The 25,042-nt window shown below is 42.3% G+C and overlaps 2 protein-coding genes across 2 annotated transcripts in view; one reads left to right on the top strand and one right to left on the bottom strand.

The window, feature by feature from the left end:
• OFD1 (OFD1 centriole and centriolar satellite protein) overlaps positions 1 to 13,894 on the bottom strand; it is a 45,580-nt gene extending 31,686 nt beyond the window's left edge. The window contains exons 1-7 of the mRNA XM_042782534.1: positions 13,769 to 13,894; positions 13,497 to 13,595; positions 12,074 to 12,274; positions 8,934 to 9,002; positions 8,817 to 8,847; positions 3,522 to 3,629; positions 225 to 361 (exon numbers count right to left, since the gene is read on the bottom strand). Coding sequence (XP_042638468.1) covers positions 225 to 361; positions 3,522 to 3,629; positions 8,817 to 8,847; positions 8,934 to 9,002; positions 12,074 to 12,274; positions 13,497 to 13,595; positions 13,769 to 13,894 — 771 coding nt within the window. The remainder of the gene's footprint in view (positions 1 to 224; positions 362 to 3,521; positions 3,630 to 8,816; positions 8,848 to 8,933; positions 9,003 to 12,073; positions 12,275 to 13,496; positions 13,596 to 13,768) is intronic.
• A 10,009-nt stretch (positions 13,895 to 23,903) lies between these two features.
• TRAPPC2 (trafficking protein particle complex subunit 2) overlaps positions 23,904 to 25,042 on the top strand; it is a 5,407-nt gene continuing 4,268 nt past the window's right edge. Inside the window, exon 1 of the mRNA XM_007952820.2 lies at positions 23,904 to 24,005. Within this exon, the coding sequence (XP_007951011.1) occupies positions 23,913 to 24,005 (93 nt within the window). The 5' untranslated portion in view covers positions 23,904 to 23,912. The remainder of the gene's footprint in view (positions 24,006 to 25,042) is intronic.

Genomic DNA, 25,042 nt, shown 5'->3' with positions numbered 1-25,042 from the left:
GAAGATCTTTACATATCTTTCTCTTGTGGAGCAGCTGGTGGGTTCAAGCTGCTGAACTTCTGGTTAGCAGAATGTTTTAACCACTGTACCACCAGAGCTCTCAATAGTATAGTAACTTATTCATTAAAAATGCTTCTAGATGTTTTCCCATATACTTAAGATTAAGACATTAAAAGGGAACTAAAATTACCACTCTTACGTAACAGCAAAAAGCTAAAGCTTACCTTTTGAACCATTTCTGCCCGAACTTGCTGTTCTAATTCTCTCTTATATTCATTTAACTTTCTTTCTAAAGATTCTAACTTAGGACGCTGTGAAAAAGCATCTGCAAACTGATCATCAATAAGTCGAAGCTTCTCAGCTATAAACAAACAAACAAACAAACATCAAATTGGGATATGTAAATATGGTCAGATCCACAAGGGCCAGGCAGAATGTATTTAGGAAGTCAATCACAAAAGGACAGATACTGTACGAGACCGCTACTGTCAAAAGTCAAGAAAAGGTTTACATGCAGAAGAAATGTTCTTTGATATCTCCAAGGGGTAGGAGGGAGAACCACTAACCAGACAGTAGACTTGTATTAATTTGAGTGAAAGGTAAGGCAATGTATACTTTTAAAAAAAGTTTATTAAAAATAAAGCAGAGTATATTTAGGGGAAAGTGCAGCAATGTCTGCCATTTACTTTGAAATGCATCCAAAAACTAAGATGGATTCATGGCTGGACAGATAAGCAATGAAGTATAATAAGCATTTTATTATGAGAGATCTAGGTAGCGAGTATGGATGTGCTCACTGTAACATTCTTTCAAAGTTTCTGTATGTCAGAAAATTTTCCTAATAGAATGTTGAGAGGAGAAGAAAGCAAAGAATACATTTAAGTCAAAAAACACTGAAGTCTCTTCCCAGTCTCTCAGGGCACTGAGAGCTCTTTGATTGGACTCTGGTGAGAACTGACTTACACATTCAGAATGCTGATGTGAAAATGAACTCCTTCACTTACAGATGAAGAAACAAATGCTCGTACACCTACATGGCTTCCAGAGGGTTAAGCAGCTACCTGATGGCAAAACTGGGACTGAAACAAGGTTTACTGACTGCTTCTCATTCCAATGTTTTCTGCACTAGGCCAGTGGGCCTCAAGCCAACCATGGAGCAGAATGAACTGTGTGGAGAAATGCAAACTTGGAGCTTGAGTACAACATCAACCACGAGAAACACCAACACCTACCAAAAAGTGTGCACAGAACAAAAAGGAAGGCAGCACATCAAAATATTGACATGTGTCTCTGGCTGGCGTAACTTTAGCTGTGCTTCTCTAATTATTTTTCTGGAGTTTTCAATTGTCTAGAACGGTGCTGACCAATATGGCCGTCTAGCCACTTGTGGCTACTGAGCACTTGAAACGTGGCCAGTCTGAACTGAGACGTACTCTAAGTGCAAAAGACATATCTGATTTCAAAGATTTAGCACAAAAAATAGATGTGTAGTATCTCATTTTTACCCCATTGGACATAAATATGGCAATCTGATTCCATGAAGATCACCGCCTTGGAAACCCTTGGGGACAGATCTACTCTGCCCTATAGGGCTGCTATGAGTTAAAATCAAATTGATGACAATAGGTTACAAGTTGAAATAATATTTTGGATATACTGGCCTAAATAAGATGTATTACTAAAACCCATTTCATCTGTTTTCTTGTTTGCTTTTTCTAATGAAGAAACTTAAAATTACACATACGGCTAGCATGGGACAGCAATGCCCCATAATACACACACACTATGTTTCTCATAGAACAGAACCTACACTTGTCTAAATTAAAGGCCAAATCATACAATAAAGCTTCTACAAATTCTTAACTCCTTAACAGGTAAAGGCACTAGAGCTATTTATTAGTAAGGAAGGGCCATGGAATAGAATAATCACATAAAGCATCCCTTCAACCAGCTGTTTCCCATCTCTATCAAGCAGACGCTAATGGCAAGGCTGGTAGAGAAGAAAGGCCGTACAGTGGAGAATGCTCTGGATCCTGGACCAGAAAATCTAGAGCCTCCTATTAGCCCTGACACAGATGGGCTGTTTCTAAGTTGCTCCTCCTCTGCGACCTTGGCTTCCTCAAGTATAAAATGAAGGGAAGAGCCAATGACATCTCCAGTTCCCTGCAATACAAACAGTCTTAAGATTTTCTAACTTAGTGGTTGTAAAATGAGTTTAGACTAGCCATAAGGAAGAACTGCCCAGTTAGCAGAAGTTAAACACAACAAATAAGGGAGAATTTGGACCTTTGGATCCCTGCTTTGATTTGGAAAATGTAGCCCCAGCACCCACGAGAACAGAAAGCAGGACTGGAGAGCAATTGTGGTGAAATCATGGCCCTCTGCCTTGGTTCTTTGGACAGTTTTGAGGTTTTTTTCCCCTAAGCTCTAGTGAATTTGGTTTTGTTTTTTTTGGAAGCTCTCAGGGGCTACCTTTGTCCTAGTTTTCTACCCCAGAGGGTTTGTTACTTTTATCCAGGTTGATTGACATTTCCTGATTAAGTTGTAAAAACTTGATTTTGATATTTTTTGTCTGGTCCTGACCTGCAGCCCGCTCTGTGATTGGGATGCACCTTGCAGGGACTGGTCAATAGACAATGCAAATGACATGAGTTATAGTCCAGCCCCATTTACTATGCAAATGAAGAATCTGTGACTACCAAGAGGGTTTAGTCAGAGATTAGTCAGATCATGGCCCTGGCGGGAATTCCATGCCTTAAAATTGACAAGGTGTTGTGCATTCAAGCAGCTAGCTCCACAGAGGTTTTTGAGACAGAAAGCAGCAGCAGAAAGAAGAGAAAAGGCAAGGAACCTCCTAAAATAGCTGTAACAGTGGTCAAGGGCTGCAACACAGAAGGCAGCGAGAGCCCCAGAAGGAGCACAGTGGCAGTCAGCGGCAACAGGCATGGAAGGGGCCTAGGGAGGCAGCCACACACAGCAGAGCCAAGAAAATCTGAGAGAGCTCTCCTGCACTGAAGGGAGACTGCCTGTAGCTCCCTCATCCTGACTACTCCCTCATCCCGATTCCTGACTTGTAGCCTGTCGATCCTGATCCCAAGTTGTATCCTATTCTTTAATAAACCACTTAACTGTGAGTATAATCTGTGAGTTTTGGGTGGTCATTGCAACGGATTATTGAACCCAGAAGAGAAGTAGAGTGTGGTGTCAGAATTGGTAACGGTTGAAGAGTGGAGCTATGTGTGACCTCCACCTCGTGGGAATCAGCTTTGTGCTAATGGTGATTCTCATCATCCACCATGAAGTTAAGACAGGTTCTGATGACACTACTATCACCATTCCTACTACCATTTTACAGCAATTCCTGGTTCCTTCCAGCAATATGATTCTGGAGGAAATGAGTTCCTGGCAACTGTAGGTTGCATCCCTCCAGTTCAAAGAACATCCACATGACAGGTAAGTCAGGGACAAGTCTTCAAAGAGAAAACGGGAGAACTGAGATTATGAGAGAAGGCTATAATTACCCAGAGAGTCTTTGTTAGGAAATGTTGGGCTGGTTTGAGTTTCCGTATCACAACTCTCTCTAGTCTGATGATATTCTGCCAACTCTTTTAAAAACTGCATAAGAAAACCTAAAAGATACAACGTATACAATTTCATTTCAGAATATTTTTATTCAGCCATTGCTCACTGTTTATATAATCATGGTTTTATGACATTCTCTATTGTTGCATTATTTAAAAAAAAATAATTTCTGAGGGAAGGCCGTTCCAAATATGACAACACAAAACCTAAAAGCAGTGAGAAACATTTACCAATATCCATACAAATTAAAAGCTTATGTACAGCATGATATAAACAGTCAAAACACAAATGATACACTAGAAAAAATATATGCAATAACATGAAGACAGGGAACTAGTTCTCTTAACATCAAAGAGCTCTTGCAAAACAGTTAAGAAAATAGAAAAAGAGCTAGACAAGCAATCTGAAGAAAAGTATGTCAAATAAACATGAACAAGATCAAAAATAAATGCAAATTAATACACTGAAGAGATCATTATTTCCCTTATAAGATTACTAAGATTAAAACTTTGGAAATACTAAGTGTTAGCAAGGGAGTAGAGAAATAGGCACTCTCATTCACTTGGGAGGGACATTTGTCAGTTTATATATATTCAAAATGCTTATGCCCTTTAGTTACCCTTCAGGTCTGGAACTGAACTCACACCTGTGGCTTCCAGCCAAATAACAGACAGGCATATAGGATGAACATTTACATCACGTAGATACACTCCTTGGAGCGACCAATCATGGGAGAACAGAAGGGCAGTGATTGCACAGGGAGACAGCTGGGGAAGGGAGGCAGGTGTTAGGCCAAAGCAAACCTAAGCCACCAACATTTCAGTTAGCAGCTTCCTCCGGGTGTCAAGCCCTGATGAGACCGCCTGATAAGACAACCCAAGTGACAGAACCCACCCAGACTGGAAAGTCCCATGCAGTGACAAACTTCCTCTTGTGAAGCCCCCTCATGCTAATTAAATACAGACCCATGCTAACAGCTAATTGGACCCCACCATTTCCTTAATGTCCCCACTTAGGTCCTCCACAAGACTATAAACCCTACCCTCCCCAGCCAGGCAACACGACTTCTCGGGCCCCTCTTGGGGACCCATAAACCTCACCCGGAAACTCAGAATAAAAACTACTCTTTAACCTCACTTTTGTGCATCCTCTTCTCCTTACTGTGGCCTTACAGCAGGAACGCATAGGAAGGAAGGGCACAGGGAGGAAGTGGGAAGAGAGCTGTACATTGTGGGGATTGCAGTCAATGTCATGAAACAAAATGTGTATGAACTACTGTATGAAAAATGAATTTGCTCTGTAAACTTTCACCCAAATAACAAAAACTAAAAAAAGAAAAAAAGCATATGCTGTTTAACCTAGCAATTGTACTTCTCTTAATTTCCACAGCTATACTTCCAGAAGAGCACAGAAGTGTGTACATTACACAGTGCTTCAAAAGGCAAAAAAATATACAACCGCTAAATCCTGATCAATAGAGGGCTAATTAAGTATATTCCTTAGAAAGGATCAGTCTAAATATAACCAAAAAAAAAAAAAACCCTCACTGCCGTGGAGTTGGATCTGACTCCTAGCAAACTCTCCCTGGGTTTCCGAGACAGTTATCACTATGGAAGTAGATTGCCCAACCTTCCTCCAGAGGAGTGGCTGGCGGGTTTGAACCACCAGCCTTCTGGTTAGCAGTCAAGTGCCTTAGGCACTATGCTACCAGAGCTCCTCATCTAAATATACTGCTATAGAAAGATACACTGGTGGATTAAAGAAAAAAACTGCACACCAGTATGTATGATAAGATCCCATTTATGAGTATGTATGCTTTAATCGTAGACTTTTATACTCATAAACAAAACTCTGGAAGGATAAACAAGAAACTATTAATGCTGGTTATCAGTAGTGAGCCACTAGAGAAAATGGGTAGAATTTTACATTTTTCTTTCACTTTAAACCCTTTGGGATTGTTCAAACCTTTTTAATAAAAACCGTGAATGTAAATTATGTTCTTAATTTCTTAAAGTTGAAAGGACTCCTACTTTTGCCTAAGCCAAGCTACGGGCCTTTTTTCTTTTCTTCAGAGGATTTAAAAATTCTACTGCCATTGTTTTAGCCTCCTTTCCATACACGGGCACATAAAGCACATGGCTTGCCCTTTGAAAACCGTCACTCCCCAACAATCGCATATGAGCTAACTGGTGACACAGCAGAAGCCTTCGCAGGCAAAAGCCAGTTTGCCTTGGAACAGATTTCTCAATCGCAATGATTTCCCCTCAGAAGGTCAAGGCCAGTGTGATACATGCTTCTTTGGAGATAATTTTTTCATTCCATATGTGTAGAACTTTTAAAATTTTCAACTCTTGTAATAACAAAGTTTAAGAATGTGTCTGTTTGATTTTTGCCTAGATCCAAGGATCCCCCTTCTAATCCATAAATATAAATCTTTCTTCAGCTTGAGGAACTTTTCTTGCACTTAAAAAAGCGAAGTGATTGATCTGCTTTCTTTGCACGGGTTTGCCTTCAGCAACAATTTCCCTGGCTTGGTCGCTACATCCTCCCCCTTCTCTCACATTATTTGTGTCTCTACACTTCTGCGTCTCAGAAGAACGACAGGCCATCTACTTCTGTACTGATACTGCCTCAGAAACACAGAGGGGTCACTATGAGTCGGATCCGACTCGACGGCAGTGAGGTTTGTTTCTTTTTTTAATCCTTCTGCATGCCAGAAAAATGGCTCAAGTCCTGCTAAAAAGCCTTCATCAATGTATCTTCATATCAATACTATTTTCCACTTCCCCTAATGGAGACGTGAAGGAGCCCCAGTGGCACAGTTGTTAAGTGCTCAGCTGCTAACCCAAAGGTGGCAGTTTGAACCCACCCACTGCTCCACAGGAGAAAGATACAGCAGTCTGCTTCCAAGAATACAGCCTTGGAAACCCTACTGGGCAGTTTACTCTGTCGTACAGGGTCACTATGAGTTGGCATCATCTCTACAGCAATGGGTTTCTTTTTTAAAAAAACGTAGATATAATATCGGTTCTTTCATTTTGGTCTGTTTGCAATGCTTTGTCTCATCCATCCTGTCCTTCATCTTTTCAGTTCAGCGTCCCCCTTTCTGCTGTTTTGCTGAGGCCAAGTCTTGTCTTCCCATATGGAAAAGGCCAAACTTTCTGCAGATAACCCTGAAGTAGATGATTTTTGAGATGGACTCTTCCACCTAAGTATTTCTAATGCTGTTATCTTCTCTCAGTTCTGTAGCACTTCCCACCACCCCCTAATTAGTTCCAGTTCCCCTCCACACCCTCCACACACACACACACACACACACACACACACACCCCTTCCTAAGAAGAGTTTGTCTATTTTTTCCCATTTACTTATTAATTCCATCAATCATTTATTTGTATCAGTTTGGATTCATGGTTAGTTTATACTGTTTTAATTTTTTGCTCAAATTGTTCCAGCTTTGGCTATTGGGAGCTTTCAGTATGGTTGTGTGTGTGTGTGTTCACAGCACTTCTTTACTTTCTGGGACTTTAAGATGCTCCAGGATCACCACCTCCATCCTAGAATCAGCCATTTCTGCAAGGAGCCCAGTTTCTTTTTACTGGTGAATGGTATTAGAAACCAAGATGCAAGCACTAGGTGTGCCCACTGCTCCTGGGGTATCATTGCCTTTAGGTCCTCTCAGCTGACAGAGCAAGGAAATACATGTGTATGTACTAACCTGTATATATACACTATCTAAAAAAAAAATTTCTGTACTTCTTGTTGTTGTTGTTATGTGCCATCGAGTCGGCCCCGACTCATAGCGACCACTTCTTGGGTTTCCGAGGCAGTATCACTACGGAAGCAGATTGCCCCATCTTCCTTCTGAGGAGTGGCTGGTGTACTTAGCTGTATTTATATTAAGCTAAACATGAGTTCATACTGATGTCTCCAAGTCTAATACATTACCACATGGATCATTCTAGCTTCCACTTCTTATCTGAAATCTCTCACTCCAACTGTGAAAAACGTAACTCCTACCATCCACCATCTATTTATGTCATTGCTCAATACTAGTAGTCCTGTATAGTGGTTTCAGAATTGTTAACCAGTACCCCCCCATGGGAAACAAATTTATTAACTAGTGTACAGTGCTTATATACAGTTGCTTTTGCTTTTAGTTTTAACAGTTTCTACTCATTTCCAAAGTTAGGTAGCTGAATACCTTTCCCCTACCCCCTTCAATGAAGTTTATTTCATACCTCTGTAATAAGGTTACATTGTTTTGTCAGTCTGCCTTCCATCCTGGAATCACCTGATCTCCTAAATTTGTATACAGTAAGGTTCACTTTTTGTGCTGTAAAGCTCTACGGGTTTTGACCAATGTGTAGTGTCATGTATCCTACTACCACAGTATCATACAGAACTCTTTCACCATGCTAAAAAACTCCCCTGTGCTTCATCTATTAATATCACACAAATACACACACACACACAGCCCAAATCCCTGACCACCACTGATCTATTTACTGCCTCAACAGTTTTGCCTTTTCCCGAATGTCACAGAAATGGAATCATATAGTTATGCAGCCTATTCAGATTGGCTTCTTTCACTTAACAATATCTCCAAATAGTATTCCATTGCATGGATGTACCACAGTTCATCCATTCACCTAATGAAGGACATCTTGTTTGCTTACAGTTTCAGCCCACTGTCAAGTCTAACCCATGGTCTGGAACCACAGTAGTTATGGACTCTTAAAAGCTTACTACCGAGACAAAAATTAAGGAATTTATCAGGCCTGTACAAACATTTAAGAATCAAAACAATTAACAATAGCACTTATAACTAAACATATATTTCAATCTTTCATCAATTATTAATATAATACTCTATATATTGTATTTGAGTGTTCCTTTTTTGGAAATGTTCCAATGGGTATTTTTGCAAAGAGTATTTTTCAATCTGTTTGTAGGGATCTTGATACTGTCTGCAGTTTTATTTGCATTATCTAAGGGTTATTAAAAAGATGGAAATTTGGGGAAAATGATCTATATTTGTCAGAACAGCAGAACAATGGATTGTTTTATTTATTTAAAAGGTAAGTTATTATCAGAAGGAAAATCAAATTGTTTAACTCAAATTAAATTCTCTACTCTTCCCCCTAAAAATTATTAGTTTCATACTTTTGCAGGAATGAATACATGACCATGACCAAAACATTGCTATTCTCTACAAAGGTGAAGGCTCCTACCTTTTTTATTTTCTTGTTCAAATCCTGAAACCTGTTAAAAGAAAATATTTCATCTTTACTCAACTATTCTGTTATAATTAACAAATCAAGCAGGTGAGAAAAACCAAACAGCCCTACCAGTGATTTGTAGAGACTGGATGCAGGGTTGATTTTAATGAGTTGTAATAGATCTTGCATAGTAAATACCTGAAGGCAAAATGAAAAAAAGATTACGTAGACATATTTTCACACCAATGTTTAAATGATAAATTAGGATATGTTTCTGATATGAGCTTAAGAATCATGCTCTAGGTTATATAAAAGATTATAACAATGCTAATAATGCAAAATTGAAGCTCTTTTTAATACTGCTAGATAAATTACAATAAGTATATTGCGATTAAGAAGGTAAAATATTGTCTTAATCACATAATTAACCTACTGTCATTGAGTTGATCCCAACTCACAGTGACCACACAGGACAGAGTAGAACTGTCCCCGTAGGGTTTCTGAGGCCGGAAATCTTTATGGAAGCTGACTGCCACATCTTTCTCCTGTGCAGCAGCTGGTGGGTTCAAACCACCAACCTCTCAGTTAGCAGCCAAACACTTTAACCATTGCACCACCAGGGTTCCTCAACCAAGCTCCAAATATTTCAGATTATATGCCCAACAGAAATTACATAAATGGTTAATGCCTTACAGACGACAGACACTTAAATATCTGATGAACCAATGAATACATAAGTTATTTCCAGAGTCTTTCCACTACAATAAATTTTTTAAAGTACTATTTTGAAATGTAAATAAACTAAATGTTTACTGTCTTTATCACTATCAGTGACTAAAATGGACCTAAAATATTTTAAAACACATTTTGGGTAGTTAGTCGTAGTGATACTGCCTTGGAAACCCAATGAGGGATCACTATGAGTCAGGTCTGACTCAACGGGATATAACAACAAGTCTTAATACATATTTTTCCTACAGTGTGTACCACTTACAATGTCTACCCTGAGAACACTAATATAATTTGTTTTCAACTGGTTTCCTCTGAAGAAAACATTCTGCATGGCATTTTATATTAGTAGAAACCTTTCAATGTGTGAACTGGATTAATTACTGCTATAATCATCATATAATTAACTATTACTCATGTAGCAAGTAAAATTGTGAAATGTAATTTGAAACTTAGAGACTGATGAACCAAAAAGAATTCTTAATGTTGATTTATAAAATTTGGTTGTTAACGAAGATATACAGCATATTTAAATTTTCTGTTTTCATTCAAATACTAATGTTGTTCTTATTTAGGACAAATACTAATGTTGTTCTTATTTATTTAATTATGGATGAAAAAGAGAGAAGAAGGGAAATATACTGTATCTGCCTTTAAGGTAATAAAATGTGACTCTCACGTTCAACTCCATAGGTGGCAGGAAAGGTTTATGTGCTCAGCTGTTAGCCAAAAGGTTGGAGGGTTGAGTCCATCCAGAAGGGCCTTGGAAAAAAGGCCTGGGGATCTACTTCTGAAAAAGAAGCCGTTGAAAACTCCACAGAGCACAGTTCTACTCTGATCCACATGGGGTTGCCATGAGTCACACTCGACAGCATTGGTTTGATGCTTGGTTTTTAATATGTTCAAAGAGTAATGGTGGTGAAATATAGTTAATTAGAAAAGTGGCAAAATATAAAACATCTGTTTTAATACTTGAGAACTTCATAGATTTTTAAAAATTATATATCCCTCACTTCTCTTTTTGTTTTCTATGCATATATAAACCTTTCCTTGATTTTTTACAATAATGAACTAATATAGTACTTGTCCTTCTGTGATCGACTTATTTCACCCAGCATAATGTCCTCCAAGTTCATCCATGTTATGCGGTGTTTTGCAGACTCTACATTACCGTTTAGTGTTGCATAGTATTCCATTGTGTGTATGTACCATAGTTTGGTTATCCATTCTTCTGTTGATGGGCACCTAGGTTGTTTCCATCTTTTTGCTACTGTAAATAGTGCTGCAATGAACATAGGTGTGCACATATCTGTTCTTCTCATGGCTCTCACTTCTTTAGAATATATACCTAGTAATGGGATTGCTGGGTCAAATGCTATTTTTAATTCCAACTTTTTAAGGAATCACCATACTGCTTTCCACAGTGGTTATATCATTTGATAGCCCCATCAGCAGTGTACGAGAGTCCCAATCTCTCCATATCATCACCAGCATTTGTTATTTTCTGTCTTGTTCAACTTTGCTATTAGTGCTAGGGCAAGATGGTATCTCATTGTTTTGATTTACATCTCTCTAAATAGCTAATGATCTTGGAAGGAAGGTTGGGCAATCTACTTCCGTAGTGATACTGCCTCGGAAACCTGAGGAGGGGGCTGACTCGACGGCACATAACAACAACAACAACAACAACTGCCTTGGAAACCCAAGGAGGGGTCACTATGAGTCGGGTCCGACTCAACAACAATAGCTAATGATAGTGAGCATTTCTCCATGCATTTATCGGCTGCCTGAATACGCTCTTTGGCTCACTTCTCTTAAAGGAGCTCTGGTGGCACAGTGGTTAAGACACTCAGCTGTTAACTAAAAGCTCAGTGGTTTTAACCCACCATCCACTCTGCAAGAGAAAGATGAGGTAGTCTGCTTCCGTAAAGACGTGAAGCCTTAGAAATGCTATGGGGCAGTTCTACTCGGCCTTAAAGGGCTGCTATGAGTCAGAAATGACTCGATGGGAGTGGGTTCATTTCTCTTATGGAATCACAAAGAAGGGAACTATCTGAAGAGACTGCAGCATAGTATAAAGGGCACATTTTAGAGATCTGCATTTATTGCCTGCTCTGCCACTTACAGGTTGCATGACCTTGGGCAAGTCACTTTACCTCGAGTCTGGTTCCTCATGTGTAACACATGGAACACCTGCAGCATGCTGCACCGTGCCAAGGCCAGAGAAGACATCTGTTATAATGACAAGCTATGATTCATGTTCAACTATGCAGAACACAAGGTCAATTCCAGCCCCAAACACTCAGTGATTCTGTAAGTCACTATTTTACAAAAGACCAGTTGAGATACCAAGGAACTGTTAACAATCAAATGTATTATCCATTTACTATAACAAGTCAAGTATGGGCAGGGGCAATGTGAATTCAGGGATCAACCAGAAGTGGACACAGCGACTCAAGGAGCACTGGGGAGCACTCTACTATTACCGGACGAAGAAACTGTGCAGAGAACATTCAAAAATGGAAAAGGGAAGACTTTACCTTTTCTTTGGTCAAACCACTTTCTGGAAAGAAAACAGAAAGTGAATATTCATAGCCACATCTTTGTAAGTGATCAGCTACAAGGGTATTGGAAGCGCCGATTAAGAGGGAACTCCCTTCCACTGGAATGGACTGAGGCTTCAGCTTTCCACTCAAAACAGGGTACATCAATTCATGGATTAGCTGGTTTCTGAGTTGTGTCTAGCTCAAAAAGAGGAGGGGAGAAATTGTCAGCAGGATTGTTTCACTAGATACACAGACTGGTCACGTTAATTAGAACCTTCCGTTTGCTTCCTGGCTGGATCTAGATCCACAGCCAAAAGGGAGGACTTTTCCTCTGCCGACTCAGTCTCACCCTGGGAGACAGCAGCCCTGTGGGTTCCAGCCCAAACTCCTTCTCCAGCTTCCAAGTGAACTGGTGGTTAGCCAGAATCGCCATGACCTTCACTTTCCTATGACCTCATTTCAGTAACTTATGATCAGGATAGCAAATATAGGATATAAATCTGGCATTTCATCACATCTTTGTGGTTTGTTGGAGAATATGAAAATAACACTGGGTCAAATCAGTTTATTGGGCATACTGATCAAATAAAGTTGGGTTCCCAAAAGAGAAATAACATCTGCAAGAGAGCAATTAGCAAATCCAAAGGCGACTTATTAAAATGCACTTTCACATATACTATTACAAAACACCTATTGATTCAGGAACCTGTAAGTCGAATTAATAAAACAAGTCTAACTTTACTAAAATTTTATAAATGTTACCCACTCGTAGCTTCATGGCAATTCAATAAATCTAGAACACACTTCTAAAAAGACTCACTCTCTTCAATCTCTTTCAAGAAACTTTGAATTCCAAAGGAGCTCTGGTAGTGATTGCACCAAAGGCTAAAGCACTTGGCTGCTAAGCAAAAGAACAACAGTTCAAACCCACCATTCACTCTGCAAGAGAAAGATGAGGCAATTTTCTTCCCTAAAGACTGACAGCCTCGGGAACCCTACGGGGCAGTTCTACTCTGTCCTCTAGGGTGGCAATGAGTCAGAATCCATGACAGTGGGTTTGGTTTGGGGTTTTATCATTTTAAGATCATAAAAATGTAATTCACCAGGGCAAGCTGCATATCATACATACACACACCACCCACTGTCATGGAGTTGATTTCAACTGATAGCGACCCCCCATTGGGTTTCCAAGGCGGTAAATCTTTAGGGAAGTAGATTGGCCAGTCTTCCTTCTGCGGAGTGGCTGGTGGGTTTGAACTGCCAACCTTATGGCTAGTAGTCAAATTCCTTAGAAACTACGCCACCAGAGCTCCTTAGCTGCATATCATACTGTTTTTAATACCACAAGATCTCGATGACTTCGAATGGAGACTACCTGCTGCAGATTATGCTTGTAAAAGTTATACAACACATATACCTTGAGCGTGTCCAGTATACCCCGATCTTTAAACGTCTGGTACAGCCTTTTGCGCAGCTCATCTTGACTCAACACTTCAGGCTTGGGGGTCATTGGGGACTGGAAGAGAAAACGCGGCGCGGGTTACCTGGTGGGCCGAGGGGCTGGGAATTTCTGAACAAAGGCCATGGCCCCCAAGGAGACTAGAGGCGGTCCCGAAGGAAAAGGAATTTAACTAACATAAACAAAAGGCTTCACTTCCCCCCAGTCCCAAGGAGGGGTGCGATATCTACCTGAGCCTTTAGTTGTGTGGCTCCGCCCGCTCCCGCCCCTTCTGCCCGCGGGAGCCCCAGTTGGAGGCCCAGCCCCGGCTGCAGGCCCGGGTCGCGGGGGGCATCTCGGATCTCAAAGTCCTCCATTTCCCCCGGGGCTGGGAAGCAACTAGGGAACGGAACGTTCTGCTCCACACTTCGAACTAAGAACTCGGACAAAGGTGCGCATTTCCTTTATCTTCCGTTCTCGTGGGTGGGCGGGGTGGTGGCTCAGGCGCGACCCTCAAAGGCAGCTTGTGGGCGGACGGGGGAGAGGATGCAGGAGAGGAATCAGGATAGGGCGTTTTCAACGTTCACACCAGATCCCACCCCTCCCAGCCAGGGGCCCGCCACCGTGAGCGCCTTTGCTTAGAGCGCTACCGCGCATGCGCCTGGCTGCGCTAGTGCGGCAGGAAGAACCTCCCGCATCTCGCGAGGCTTTAATAGCCGAGTCTCGGGTGACAGTTACTAGCGTCCTACCTGAGCCGGCGGAACCCTCGTCTCCGCTGCGAAGTCTAGTTGGGCTTCTTCGCTCTCCCGGTGTTGCTGCAGGTAGGAGTGGAGCGAGAACGGGGGCGGGCGTTTGGCGCTCTGGGATGGGATGTACACAGCCCTGACTAATGGAGGTGGTGGACTTGTCTCTCCATCCCGTCCAGGGGGCAGGCCCTGGGCACCCGGGCTGGGCCCACCCCGCCTCAACCGGCTGTCCCAATGGCAGCTCACTTAGCCAATCTACACGGCGTTCAGCCTGCAAGCGAGCACTTGGTCGTGCAGCTAACCGAGGGTTTCTTAACCGCGCCACTATTGCCATCTGGGGCCGGTGATTCTTTGTTGTAGGGGGCTGTCCTGTGCATCGCAGGATGTTAAGCAGCATCCCTCGTCTCTACCCTCTAGATGACAGTTGTATACCCGAGTTGTGACAACCACAAATGTCTCCAGACATTGTCACATATCCCCTGGAGGGCAAAATGACCCCCTGGTTGAGAACCATTAAGCTACACTTTATATCGAGTACCCATCGTTGTGTGTGCTGTGAGAAAGATAAAGAAAGGTGAGCCCAATCCCCAAGATGCTTAAACCTGTTTAGAAAGAAAAGGAACCAATCTCGTGAGAAGTAACATTGTTATACTACAACTAGAGAGCCGGGTAAAAACTAAGATGCGTCGTAGACTGATTAAAGAATTTGGAAAAAAGAAGTGGTTGAAGATGGAAGTGATCAGGGACATCTCTATGGAAAAAGTGTGGCTTCATCACGACCTCGCTGGGTAGGATTTGCATGGTGGGCAGACAGGAGAGCATGGCAGGAGGGGGAAAGCGAGCAAAGGAGTAAAAAAGGCAGGACCCTCTCAGGGGCAGTGAGCTCCAGAGTGCTGTGGGTAGGAAGTATTTAATTCCTAGGCAGACAGAATTGGGTTAGTGTCTGCTTTGTGCACAGCTAAGGGGAAGAATACATTGAATTTTGATCTCTGGCCCTGGAAACTTAGCATCTTAAAGAGGCAGCTAGAGTGACAGGACATCATGGATGGAGAGCACTGTGGGTTTGTGTTGGGAAATACATGGAGCAGGAGGGACTTGATGAGAACAGCAACTCTAGTGGAGACAGTCAGAGTAAGTTTGGGAGGAAGGAACAAGGACTCCAGTCAACTCTAGCAGAGATGCAACAATGAGAAAAGAAGTGTGGTGCGACGGAGGGATGCGTTCTCCCTACCAGTACATAATCCTGTAGAGGAGGAGCAGTAAGGCTTTGGAACAGAACAGTGAAATGATGAAAACTGTGTTCTGCAAAGATGCTTAGACACTGTTGTTATTGTTGTTGTTATGTGCCGTCGAGTCAGACCTGACTCATAGTGACCCCTCCTTGGGTTTCCGAGGCAGTATCACTATGTAAGTAGATTGTCATACTGTCAGAAACTAGCATCCCTTCTCACTGCCATTGAGTTGATTCCAACTCACAGCACCCCTAGGGGACAGAATAGAATTGCCCCATAGGGTTTCCAAGGCTGTCAATCTTTAGGGAGGCGGACTGCCTCATCTTTCTCCCCAGCCTTTTGGTTAGCAGCTGAATGCTTTAACCACAGGACCACCAGAGCTCCTCACCACTGTTAAAAAGCATCTGTGCCCCAAAATGACCAAAATTACTGATCAGATAAACACTGGCAGAACCCCTGAGACTATGGCCCTGGGTTACCCTTCAGGCCTAGAAATGGACTCATTCCCATGGATTGGCTCTCAGCCCAACAGTAGAAAGACCTACATACAGAACACCTACCACAGAGAGATGCACCCATATACCCTAGGGAGATGCACCCCTTAGATCAATCAGCCATGAGACATCAGAGGGGCAACATTCACATGTAGGGAAAGCTGAACAGACAGGAATGCATGAATAAGAAGGGGATAGGGAAGGGGTAGTCACAGGGAGGACAGGGGAGATCTTTTTATGGTTGGGGATTGTAATCAGGGCTGTGAAATAAAATGCATGAACTGTTGAGAGCAAAACGAATGTGCTTTGTAAATTTGCACCCAAATCACAATAAAAAAATATGAAAAAAGCACCTGTGCCCATTGACCAACCTTTGGTCCCAAAGTCAAATAGAATTAGATGACATGTTTTCCAAAGCTAGCTTAACCTCCCTTGGGGGTGGAGGAGTTGTTTATAATATGAATGGACATTTTTTACATTAGAGAAATATTAATGGTGTTCACATCATTGCAGTGGACGTGTTCCATGCTTAGTATGGCAGCCCCAGGTCTATAAAACAAATGAAACCACTGCTGTCAGAAGCACAGAGCAGTTTTCTGGCTGTTTCTCCCTAGAGGATGTAAAGAGGTTTGGTTGGAAATGGATGGCTTGGGGAGTCTGTGAGTTATCTCTTATGTATCCCTGCAACTTAAAATTCTTGAGTTCAAAGGAACCTCTAAGTTCATTGAGTTCATCCTTCCCTGTCACTGGTAGTCTTCCAGCCTCCCTTAAATACCTCTGGTGATGGGGGGTTGGCTAGAGTAAACCATCTGACACGACAGCGACAGCGTGATGGTTCTTTAACTGTTCGACAGTTTTTAGTTACAGTGAGCCACGTCTTTCCTTGTAACTTCATAGGCCTTGGGTCTGAGTTAGAATCAGGTGGTCTAATCCAGTGATAGCAAATACTTGGATTCATATAGGTACTTCCCCTTCCCCAACCCCTAGCAGACATGCATAATTGATCACAGCAATCTTTCTCTGACTACACTTAGTCCCAGAATCCTCCTGAGCACTGGCTCCTAGCAATCAAAACCAATTGATTACAATTAGCTCAAGAGAAGAAATCCATTTGCGGGCCTAGTCAGATCCCTTTTCCATTACACAGCATCTCATTTAAAGATAGATTGTGCTGTACTGTACTCCCTTGTCACCAAGGGCTTTGTTTTCTCTGTTAAACACTTTCTTGTCTTGTTTCCAGAGTATTCCTTAGCCTAGATCCACTCTTCCCCCTCCTCAGCACACATAGTTCAAGAGTTACTTATCCCTTTAAAATATGATGCCCAGAACTGAGTATCTTCCTCAGAGATATTATTAGTGAGGAGGGCATTGGCACTTTCTCCCTTGCTTGGACACCAGCTTTCTCAATGCAGCCTAGAATTGCCTTTTAAAAAAAAACACCAAACTCATTGCCTGTGGAGTTGACTCAACTTATGGGAGCTCTGGTGGCATAATGCCTAAGGCATTTGCTAACCAGGAGGCTGGCGGGTCATACCCACCAGCCACTCCTCAGAAGGAAGACTGGGCAGTCTACTTCCGTAATGATACTGCCTTGGAAACCCAAGGAGGGGTTGCTATGAGTCAGGACTGACTTGATGGCAGTGAGGTTTTTTTTTTTTTATTGGAGAATTACCGTAGCTCTTTTGACCACCATATCAGACTGCTGCCTCTTATTGAGCGCGCAAATATTAAAGCTTTGGAATCTTACAGATGAATTGCTCTTAAACTAGATTTTCCTCATCCTGTTGTGCAGTTGATTTTTTTAAGCCCAAGTACAGTACTTTATTTTTCATCCTCTTCAATTCTATCTTGTTAATTCTACCTAATTTTCGTAGCTATGGACATATTTTTGAATCCTGACTTTTGTCTTCTAATAAATTAGCTGCCCTTCCTATAGTGTTATCTCTGAATTTGATACATTGTCTTCATCCAAGTTGTTGATTCACATGTTGAGCAGGACAAGGTTAAGTTCAACCTCAAAGCATTATTAGAAACTCCATGTCATAAATGGACATGAAACACTTGGTTAATAAAGTCAGCTATGAGTCATCCCCAACCAACAAAGAGTGCTGACTGTGACCCTGGCACTGTCATAGTCCTGAGGCTACCCCCAATGAATCAGACAGGGCCCTTCTAGCAGGACTCTGTAAGCATGTTTTCATCTGGGTCTCCAGTTTGTTCATAGGTAGATCCCAAAATACTTTGGAAAAGTGACTTACTATCTATCATATTTCTCTTCCAAAAAAGAAAATGTGAGCTTGGCATGATATATTCTCAGTGAAGCCATGGGTACATGAATGAATGATTAATAACCCACTCAATTTTTGTCTAGGGAATCACATTCAGTGAATAATATACCAAAAATATGGCGTCCAACCCCCAATAGGCATTTAATACTTACATCTGTTAGTTCTTTAATCTCTTCAAATGCACCCAATTACAGACTTGGAGATAAGCCTTTTTCCTGTTTCTGGAAATAAAGATCACATTTACCTACCTCCCTTCCTGGGTTTTCTCAAATGTCGTTTCTACCAGTTACCCAAATCCCATTTGTTAGTCCAATATATGTATTTATTGTGACCTAATGAGTTAGAGTTACTGAAATGCTAGATACTTCCTTAATATACCTGTCTGGAGGTTCCTAGCCTGCCTAACCTTGTTTCTTCTATACTTGCAGTTTGACAACCCTTCCCTCTAACAGAGAAAATGGAAAGCAAGCAGTTCTGCATTCTGTCTTCTGCGTGTGACATAAGTGCCCAAAGCACTTGGCCTTTCTCCCCTGCTTTTTACTAACTGGAGCCTAAAAAGGTCTTGGCTTTTCTTCCCATGTTTCCCTGTGTCAGCCCATGTTGGGCCTTTGCCCTTCTGATGCTAGCCTCACAGGTTTCTGGTCCCATTTTTCTGTTCACATCCGACTTCTGGTATCATGGACCTGTTCTCTTTAAGTTGAAGGTAGTCAGAGCATTCCTTGTGTCAGCAAGTAGATTTCCATAGTTGTCTGACTCTAAGAGAAGCCCAAGTCTCCCCAGCTACCCAGGACAGCTGTTCTCTGCACCACAAGTGTGAGTCTTGGCCCGGCTGTGGTCAGCCAACAAGCCCAGTCCCTCGTTTTTTTCATAGATGGCTTAACAACGTCAGCCAGTTCTCACCAAGGGGCTGTGGACCACATGAGCACGCACTTCAAATTATCAGCCTTGGCAGACCTTGGAGCCCATGAGGGACTTAGCACTGGAGCTTCTAGAAGGTTCTTTTTCAGCACTGAGCCCCATTCCATTCTGAAAGCCCCAAGTGCCTCTTATGTACCAGGCTCTGTGTTGGGTGTTGGGGATACACCCTGAAACAGTCAAGGCCCCTGTTCTTTTCCAAGCGTCTTCACCTTGACTTGCCCCAACCAGCATCACCTTTTCCACTGTGCTTTAAAGCCCGTGCCCCGTGAGAAATGAGCTCCCTTTTGGTTGTAGTCTCTTCACAGAATGCTCCTTCTACCTGTTGGCTGATGCTGGACTATGTCTTTCCTTTTTAGTCCTACGCATAGGTTTCTCAGCTTTGACATGCTGTTGCCATAACAACTTACCCACAAATTTAGTGGTTTCCAGTAACCCAAATTCCAAAACAAAACCCAAAATTTATTATTTTGCAGTTCTGTGGCATGGAAGTCCAACAGGGGCACCCCCTGGGCTAAAATCAAAGTGTCAGCAGGGCTGCCTTCCTTTCTAGGGGTTCCAGGGAAGAATTTTTTTTTTTTTTACTATTTTATTGTATTTTTCATCAAATTATTCACAGCAGAATCCAAGTTCTAAGATGAAAATTAAGGACAAAGTCATTTTTAAAAATATTTAATTGTATTTTTGTTGAAAATATACACAGCCAAACACTCCCATTCAACAATTTCTACACGTGTTGTTCCATGGCAGTGGTTCCATTCCTCATGTGTGTCAACATTCTCATTATTTCTATTCTAGTTGTTTCACTCCCATTGACTGACTTAGTCTCACTGTCCCTTGTCTAGTTCTCTAGTGCTGCTATTACAGAAATACCACAAAGGGGTGGCTTTAACAAACAGGAATTTATTCTCTCATAGTCTAGGAAGCTAGAAGTCCAAACTCAGAGAACTGGCATTAGGGAAAGGCTTGTTCTCTCAGCTCTGGAGGAAGGTCCTTTTCTTTTCAACGTCTGATTTCTGGTCCCTTGGAGGTCTCCATGTGACTTGGTAACCATCTTACCTCAGCTTTCTCTGTGCTCGCTTAATTTCTTTCATATATCTCAAAAGAGATTGTCTCAAGATGTACCCTACACTGATCCTGTCTCATTAACCTAACAAAGGCGACCCATTTCCAAATGGGATTATAACCACCAGCATGTTGTTCTTGTTCTGAGTCGGATCCAGTTTATAGTGACCCTGTGTACAACAGAATGCATTTTTGCTATGCTTGAGCCCATTGTTGCTGTCAATCCATCCTGTTGAGGATCTTCCTCTTTTTTACTGACCGCCTACTTTATCAAGCATGAGAATGCTTCCCTAGGGACTGGCCCCTCTTGATGACATGTCCAAAGTTAGAAGAGTAGAAGTCTGGCCATTCTCACTTCCAAGGAGCATTCTGGCTGCACTTCTTCCAGGACAGATTTGTTCATTCTTCTGGCAGTCTATATCATATTCAGTATTTTTCCCCAATACCACAATTCAAAGGCAACAATTCTTCTGTGGTCTTCCTTATTCATTTTCCAGTTTTTGCATGCATATGAGGTTATTGAAAACACCATGGCCTGGGTCAGGCTGCAGAACTTTAAAAGAAGTTTTGAATCATTGATGTAGAGCTACATTGTCCAATACGGTAGCCACTAGCCTCATGTGGCAAGTTCAGTGGAAATATTGAGATGAAATAAAATGAAAAATTCAGTTCTACAGTCAAAGTAGCCACATTTCAAGTGCTCAATAGCCACCAGTGGCTACCATATTGGACAATGCAGGTCTAGAACCATTTCCATCATCACAGAAAGGTCGGTATATTGGACAACACGGAATTCTAGAGTATGCCTTACGTTTACCCAGTACCTAGTGCATAGTAAGCTCACCAGTGTTTGTTAAATGGCTGTACACAACCCCTTCCTGAGACAGTATGGGCGTTTTCTCCCAGGGTTTCTGTTTCTTCTGCTTCACCTGTGAATTCCTCCTTGTCAAAATTAGAGAATAACATTCTTCTTACTTCCTCAGCTGTTTGCAAAATCAGAGTGTTGGCAGCTCAAGTCAAGGACTGAATGCATATAAAGGAAAGTCTGTGAAGAAAGCAGTCTCACCCAGCAGGGTAGTTTGTAGTAGAACTTTTATAAGGTATTTTTTTCAGTTCCCTTCTTGTTTATTCTCACCCTGTACTCAGCATGTAGTCCCTGTTGTTGTTGTTGTTATTTGCCGTCGAGTCGGCCCCGACTCATAGCGACCCCTCCTTGGGTTTCTGAGGCAGTATCACTATGGAAGTAGGATTGCCTAACCTTCCTTCTGAGGAGTGGCTGGTGGATTTGAACTGCCAGCCTTCTGGTTAGCAGTCAAGTGCCTTAGGCACTATGCTACCAGAGCTCCCTAGGTGGTGCAAAGGGTTAAAGCTCAGCTGCTAACCAAAAGGTTGGAGGTTCCAGTCCAGCCAGACAGGCTCAGAAGAAAGGCCTGGTGATCTGCTTCCCAAAAACTCAGCCATTGGAAACCCCATGGAGTTCTACTTTGACATTTGTGGGGTTCCTGTGAGTCAGAATTAACTTGGCAGTGGCAGTTTGCTTGTCTGTTTGGTACTTAACACTGTACTTCTGTCGTATTATGCACTTTCCTGTAGGGTATGTATATTGTCAGGAGGGGAGAGTGGGGTAATCTTCCTTATGTGTAAATTTTCTGCTTCTGAAATGTGTGTGTGTGGGGGTGTATCTTCCTTACATATTTTTTATGCTGTTCTTAAAATGTTTGTGCCGAAGAAAGCAAGCCCTTCCCTTGCCAAACTCCAGCAATGAAACCTATTCCAGCAAAAATGAATGATAGCATTTTTGACTGTGTTGAGATTGTATGTTGCCTGCCCTCTTCCTTTCCTTCCCCCTGAGAATCATGGCTAATTCTCTTAGTTTTGCCTAGCTTTTGTATCATTCCTATGTGTCTTTGTTATGCAGTTTTTCTGCTTGGGCCTTTTTCTAATCTTTTCCTCAAAGCAGAAGTTGGCAAACTTCATCTGCAAAGGACCAGACGGTGAATATTCCAGACGTTGCAGGCCACGCATCCTCTCCTGCAGCTGCTCCGCTCCACCGTGGGAGCAGGAGAGCAACCACAGACAACAGTCACAGCATGGCTGAGGCCAGGCTTGGCTGGCAGGCTGCAGCCCACTGATCCCTGCCCCATATAACAGTGTAACTCCTGCTTTATCCTGTCACAAGCCTCTCAGATCTGCCTTTTTCCTGTCAAGTCCTAGCCTTCCAATTCTAGAGTTGAAAGTGCCAGCTGTGCCCTGCTTTCCATTTGCAAGGGTTTAAGTCCATAGGGAATATATTTCCAGTTTCTTCTGACTTTATAGGATGTTCAATGGGAATCAGCAGAAGGGGGGGGGTCAGGGTGACTGGTTGCATCTTGGGCTCCCTAACATACCTCAGATCTGTGTTCCAGGAGACTACTCATTCCCAGGGAGCCGGATTTGCAGCCTGCATTGAGGAATTCCCTGTGACCACGTCCCCTGGGTGCAAGTGCTATTCTAGCTAACATTCCTGGGGGCTTTCTGCGAGCCACACGCTGTGCTGCGTCTTTCTCTACAGTAGAGTGTGTGATACTCTAAGCACACCAGAAGGTTGCTATGGTTAATCCCTCTGTTTTACAGACATTGGGACATCAAGGACCTTGCCTGTGGTCACATTGCTATTACGTGGCAGAGCTAGACTTGAGCCTTGTGCTAAAAATGCCTACAGACCAACATCCATGTCTCCACGTAGCCCTCCATCCACCCATCCATCTGTTATCTGTGACAAAAGCTTCAGAATCACTGATTTTTATACACACACACACACACCTTTTCTTAGTTTTATATTTTTAGGCAACTTGTCAACATTAATTTCAAGACCTCTTTATGCTTTGGAAAATCTTCCTTCTTAGATTATTATGTCTTCTCTAGAATTCTTTATCTTCTGTTACATCTTTTAGAATAGAATTGCATATTGCATATCTTCTGTTTTTTCTAGAATACAAAAATATTTCCTGTAAACGGGTGCATGAAGAAGCATCTCATAAGCTCTTGCATTTGCTGAAGCTTGGATTTGTAGCGTACATCCTTCAGGGAGGGGAAGACAAGAGCTGTGCTCAGTCTATAGATAAACGGTGCAGTGTCTTGCCTTTCTGGGAAAATGGCACGTGGTAGATTGTTTTGTGCTTCCTTCAAAAGATCACTCCTAAAAATTTCTAAAGAAAGCTAGCAATTTTTTTTGTCCTTTTGTCTCTCAATTGTTCCTTACTGTCAGCCACCCTTTATCAATCTCCTCAGGTGTTAGTGCCAGTGTTAACTGGGTCAGTCCAAATTCAGCCCAGCTTGCTCTACCAGTCACACAGGGACCTTGGAGCGGAATGTTCCAGGTTTTTTACTCCCTTTTTCTCAGGGATCATGAGAATGTTCTTATGATTTCATGTAATAGGTCTTCCAGTTTCTCTATAAAAATTTAGTCATTGGTCTCTACAGGACTTACCATGGCTATATCACTTGAATTGTCCAAAAGTCATATATCTAGGTTTGTAATCTGGAAAGCACACCACACTTAGTAAATTAACCTAGAATTCTAGACTTCCTATTAACTCTTTTTGGTTTTCAGTATTGAGTACTAAAAACATGTATTATTATTTTTCATTTAATTAGGGGCCATATATTGAAGACAATGTCTGGAAGCTTCTACTTTGTAATTGTTGGCCACCATGATAATCCAGTTTTTGAAATGGAGTTTTTGCCAGCTGGAAAAGCAGAATCCAAAGTGCGTATGGAGCCTTAAAAAAACGCTATGGGTGTTGTGATGATGTTATAATGGTAAAGGTGTGATGTAATCTTACAACCGGAACATATCTAGATGGCCGAGTTCACGGAAGTCCACCTCACTCAACAGAGGCTTGCTCCAGAGTCCCCCCAGGGAATGTTCCCTGAGCTGTTTCTTCAACACCCACTTATTGAGCACATACTGGCTTGATACTTGAGGTCTCTTGTCCCTGCTCTTTGTTTCACCAGGTGACCTACTCTGAAATGCTGCTGCTTAAGCACAGAGAAAGGAGCTCTGGTGGTACAGTGGTTAATGCATTTGGCTGCTAACCAAAGGTCAGCAGTTTGAACCCACCAGCCACTCCACAGGAAAAAGATGAGGCAGTCTGCTTCTGTAAAGATTGACAGCGTTAGAAACCCTATGGGCAACTCTGCTCTGTCCTACAGGGTTGCTGTGAGTTGGAATTGACTCGGTGGCATTGGTTTGGTTTTGGAAAGCATAGAGAAATAGCCCAAACAGTGGGTCTCGAAGAGCAGTCACTGCTGGCTCTTGAGATGCCATGTAAGCCCATCTTGTCCCAGTGGACTTGACTTTGTCAGGATGGACCACACTTAGTCTGCATGTGGGAGGGTTAAAAGAGGACCTGACTTCCTTGTCCTCCTGCTGACACTGTGTCTCCAGAGGACTCCCACAGTGCTTGCTGGCTGGCTGGGGGCTCACCCCCCCCAAGCTGCCATTTTCGGGCACCGGAAACATAAAAAGAGTCGGCACTGAAGGTAATGCCACCCACCTTTCTGGTTGTCAAACATGGTTCCAATAAACCCAGCTTGCTTCTGTTGCCTCTCAGAGGAAGTAAGCCATGGAAGTTGGGATGAGACTAGCCAGGCCCTCCCATCTCTTTATACCTTAGGCCACGTACCTCACAAAGTGATGCTCTTTCTCCTACCTTAAAACATGGGCTGAATGGACCTTAAGATATGAATTGATTTTTTAAAAATTAATGCATAATTGCCAACACATGATACTTTTCAAATAGT

This window comes from Orycteropus afer, unplaced genomic scaffold (genome assembly GCF_000298275.1).
Source record: "Orycteropus afer afer isolate SDZICR_OR568_19922 unplaced genomic scaffold, OryAfe1.0 scaffold00360, whole genome shotgun sequence".
Lineage (NCBI taxonomy): Eukaryota > Metazoa > Chordata > Mammalia > Tubulidentata > Orycteropodidae > Orycteropus > Orycteropus afer.
The sequence above is the reverse complement of the archived record's forward strand: the minus strand, read 5'-3'. Positions and strand labels throughout refer to the sequence as shown.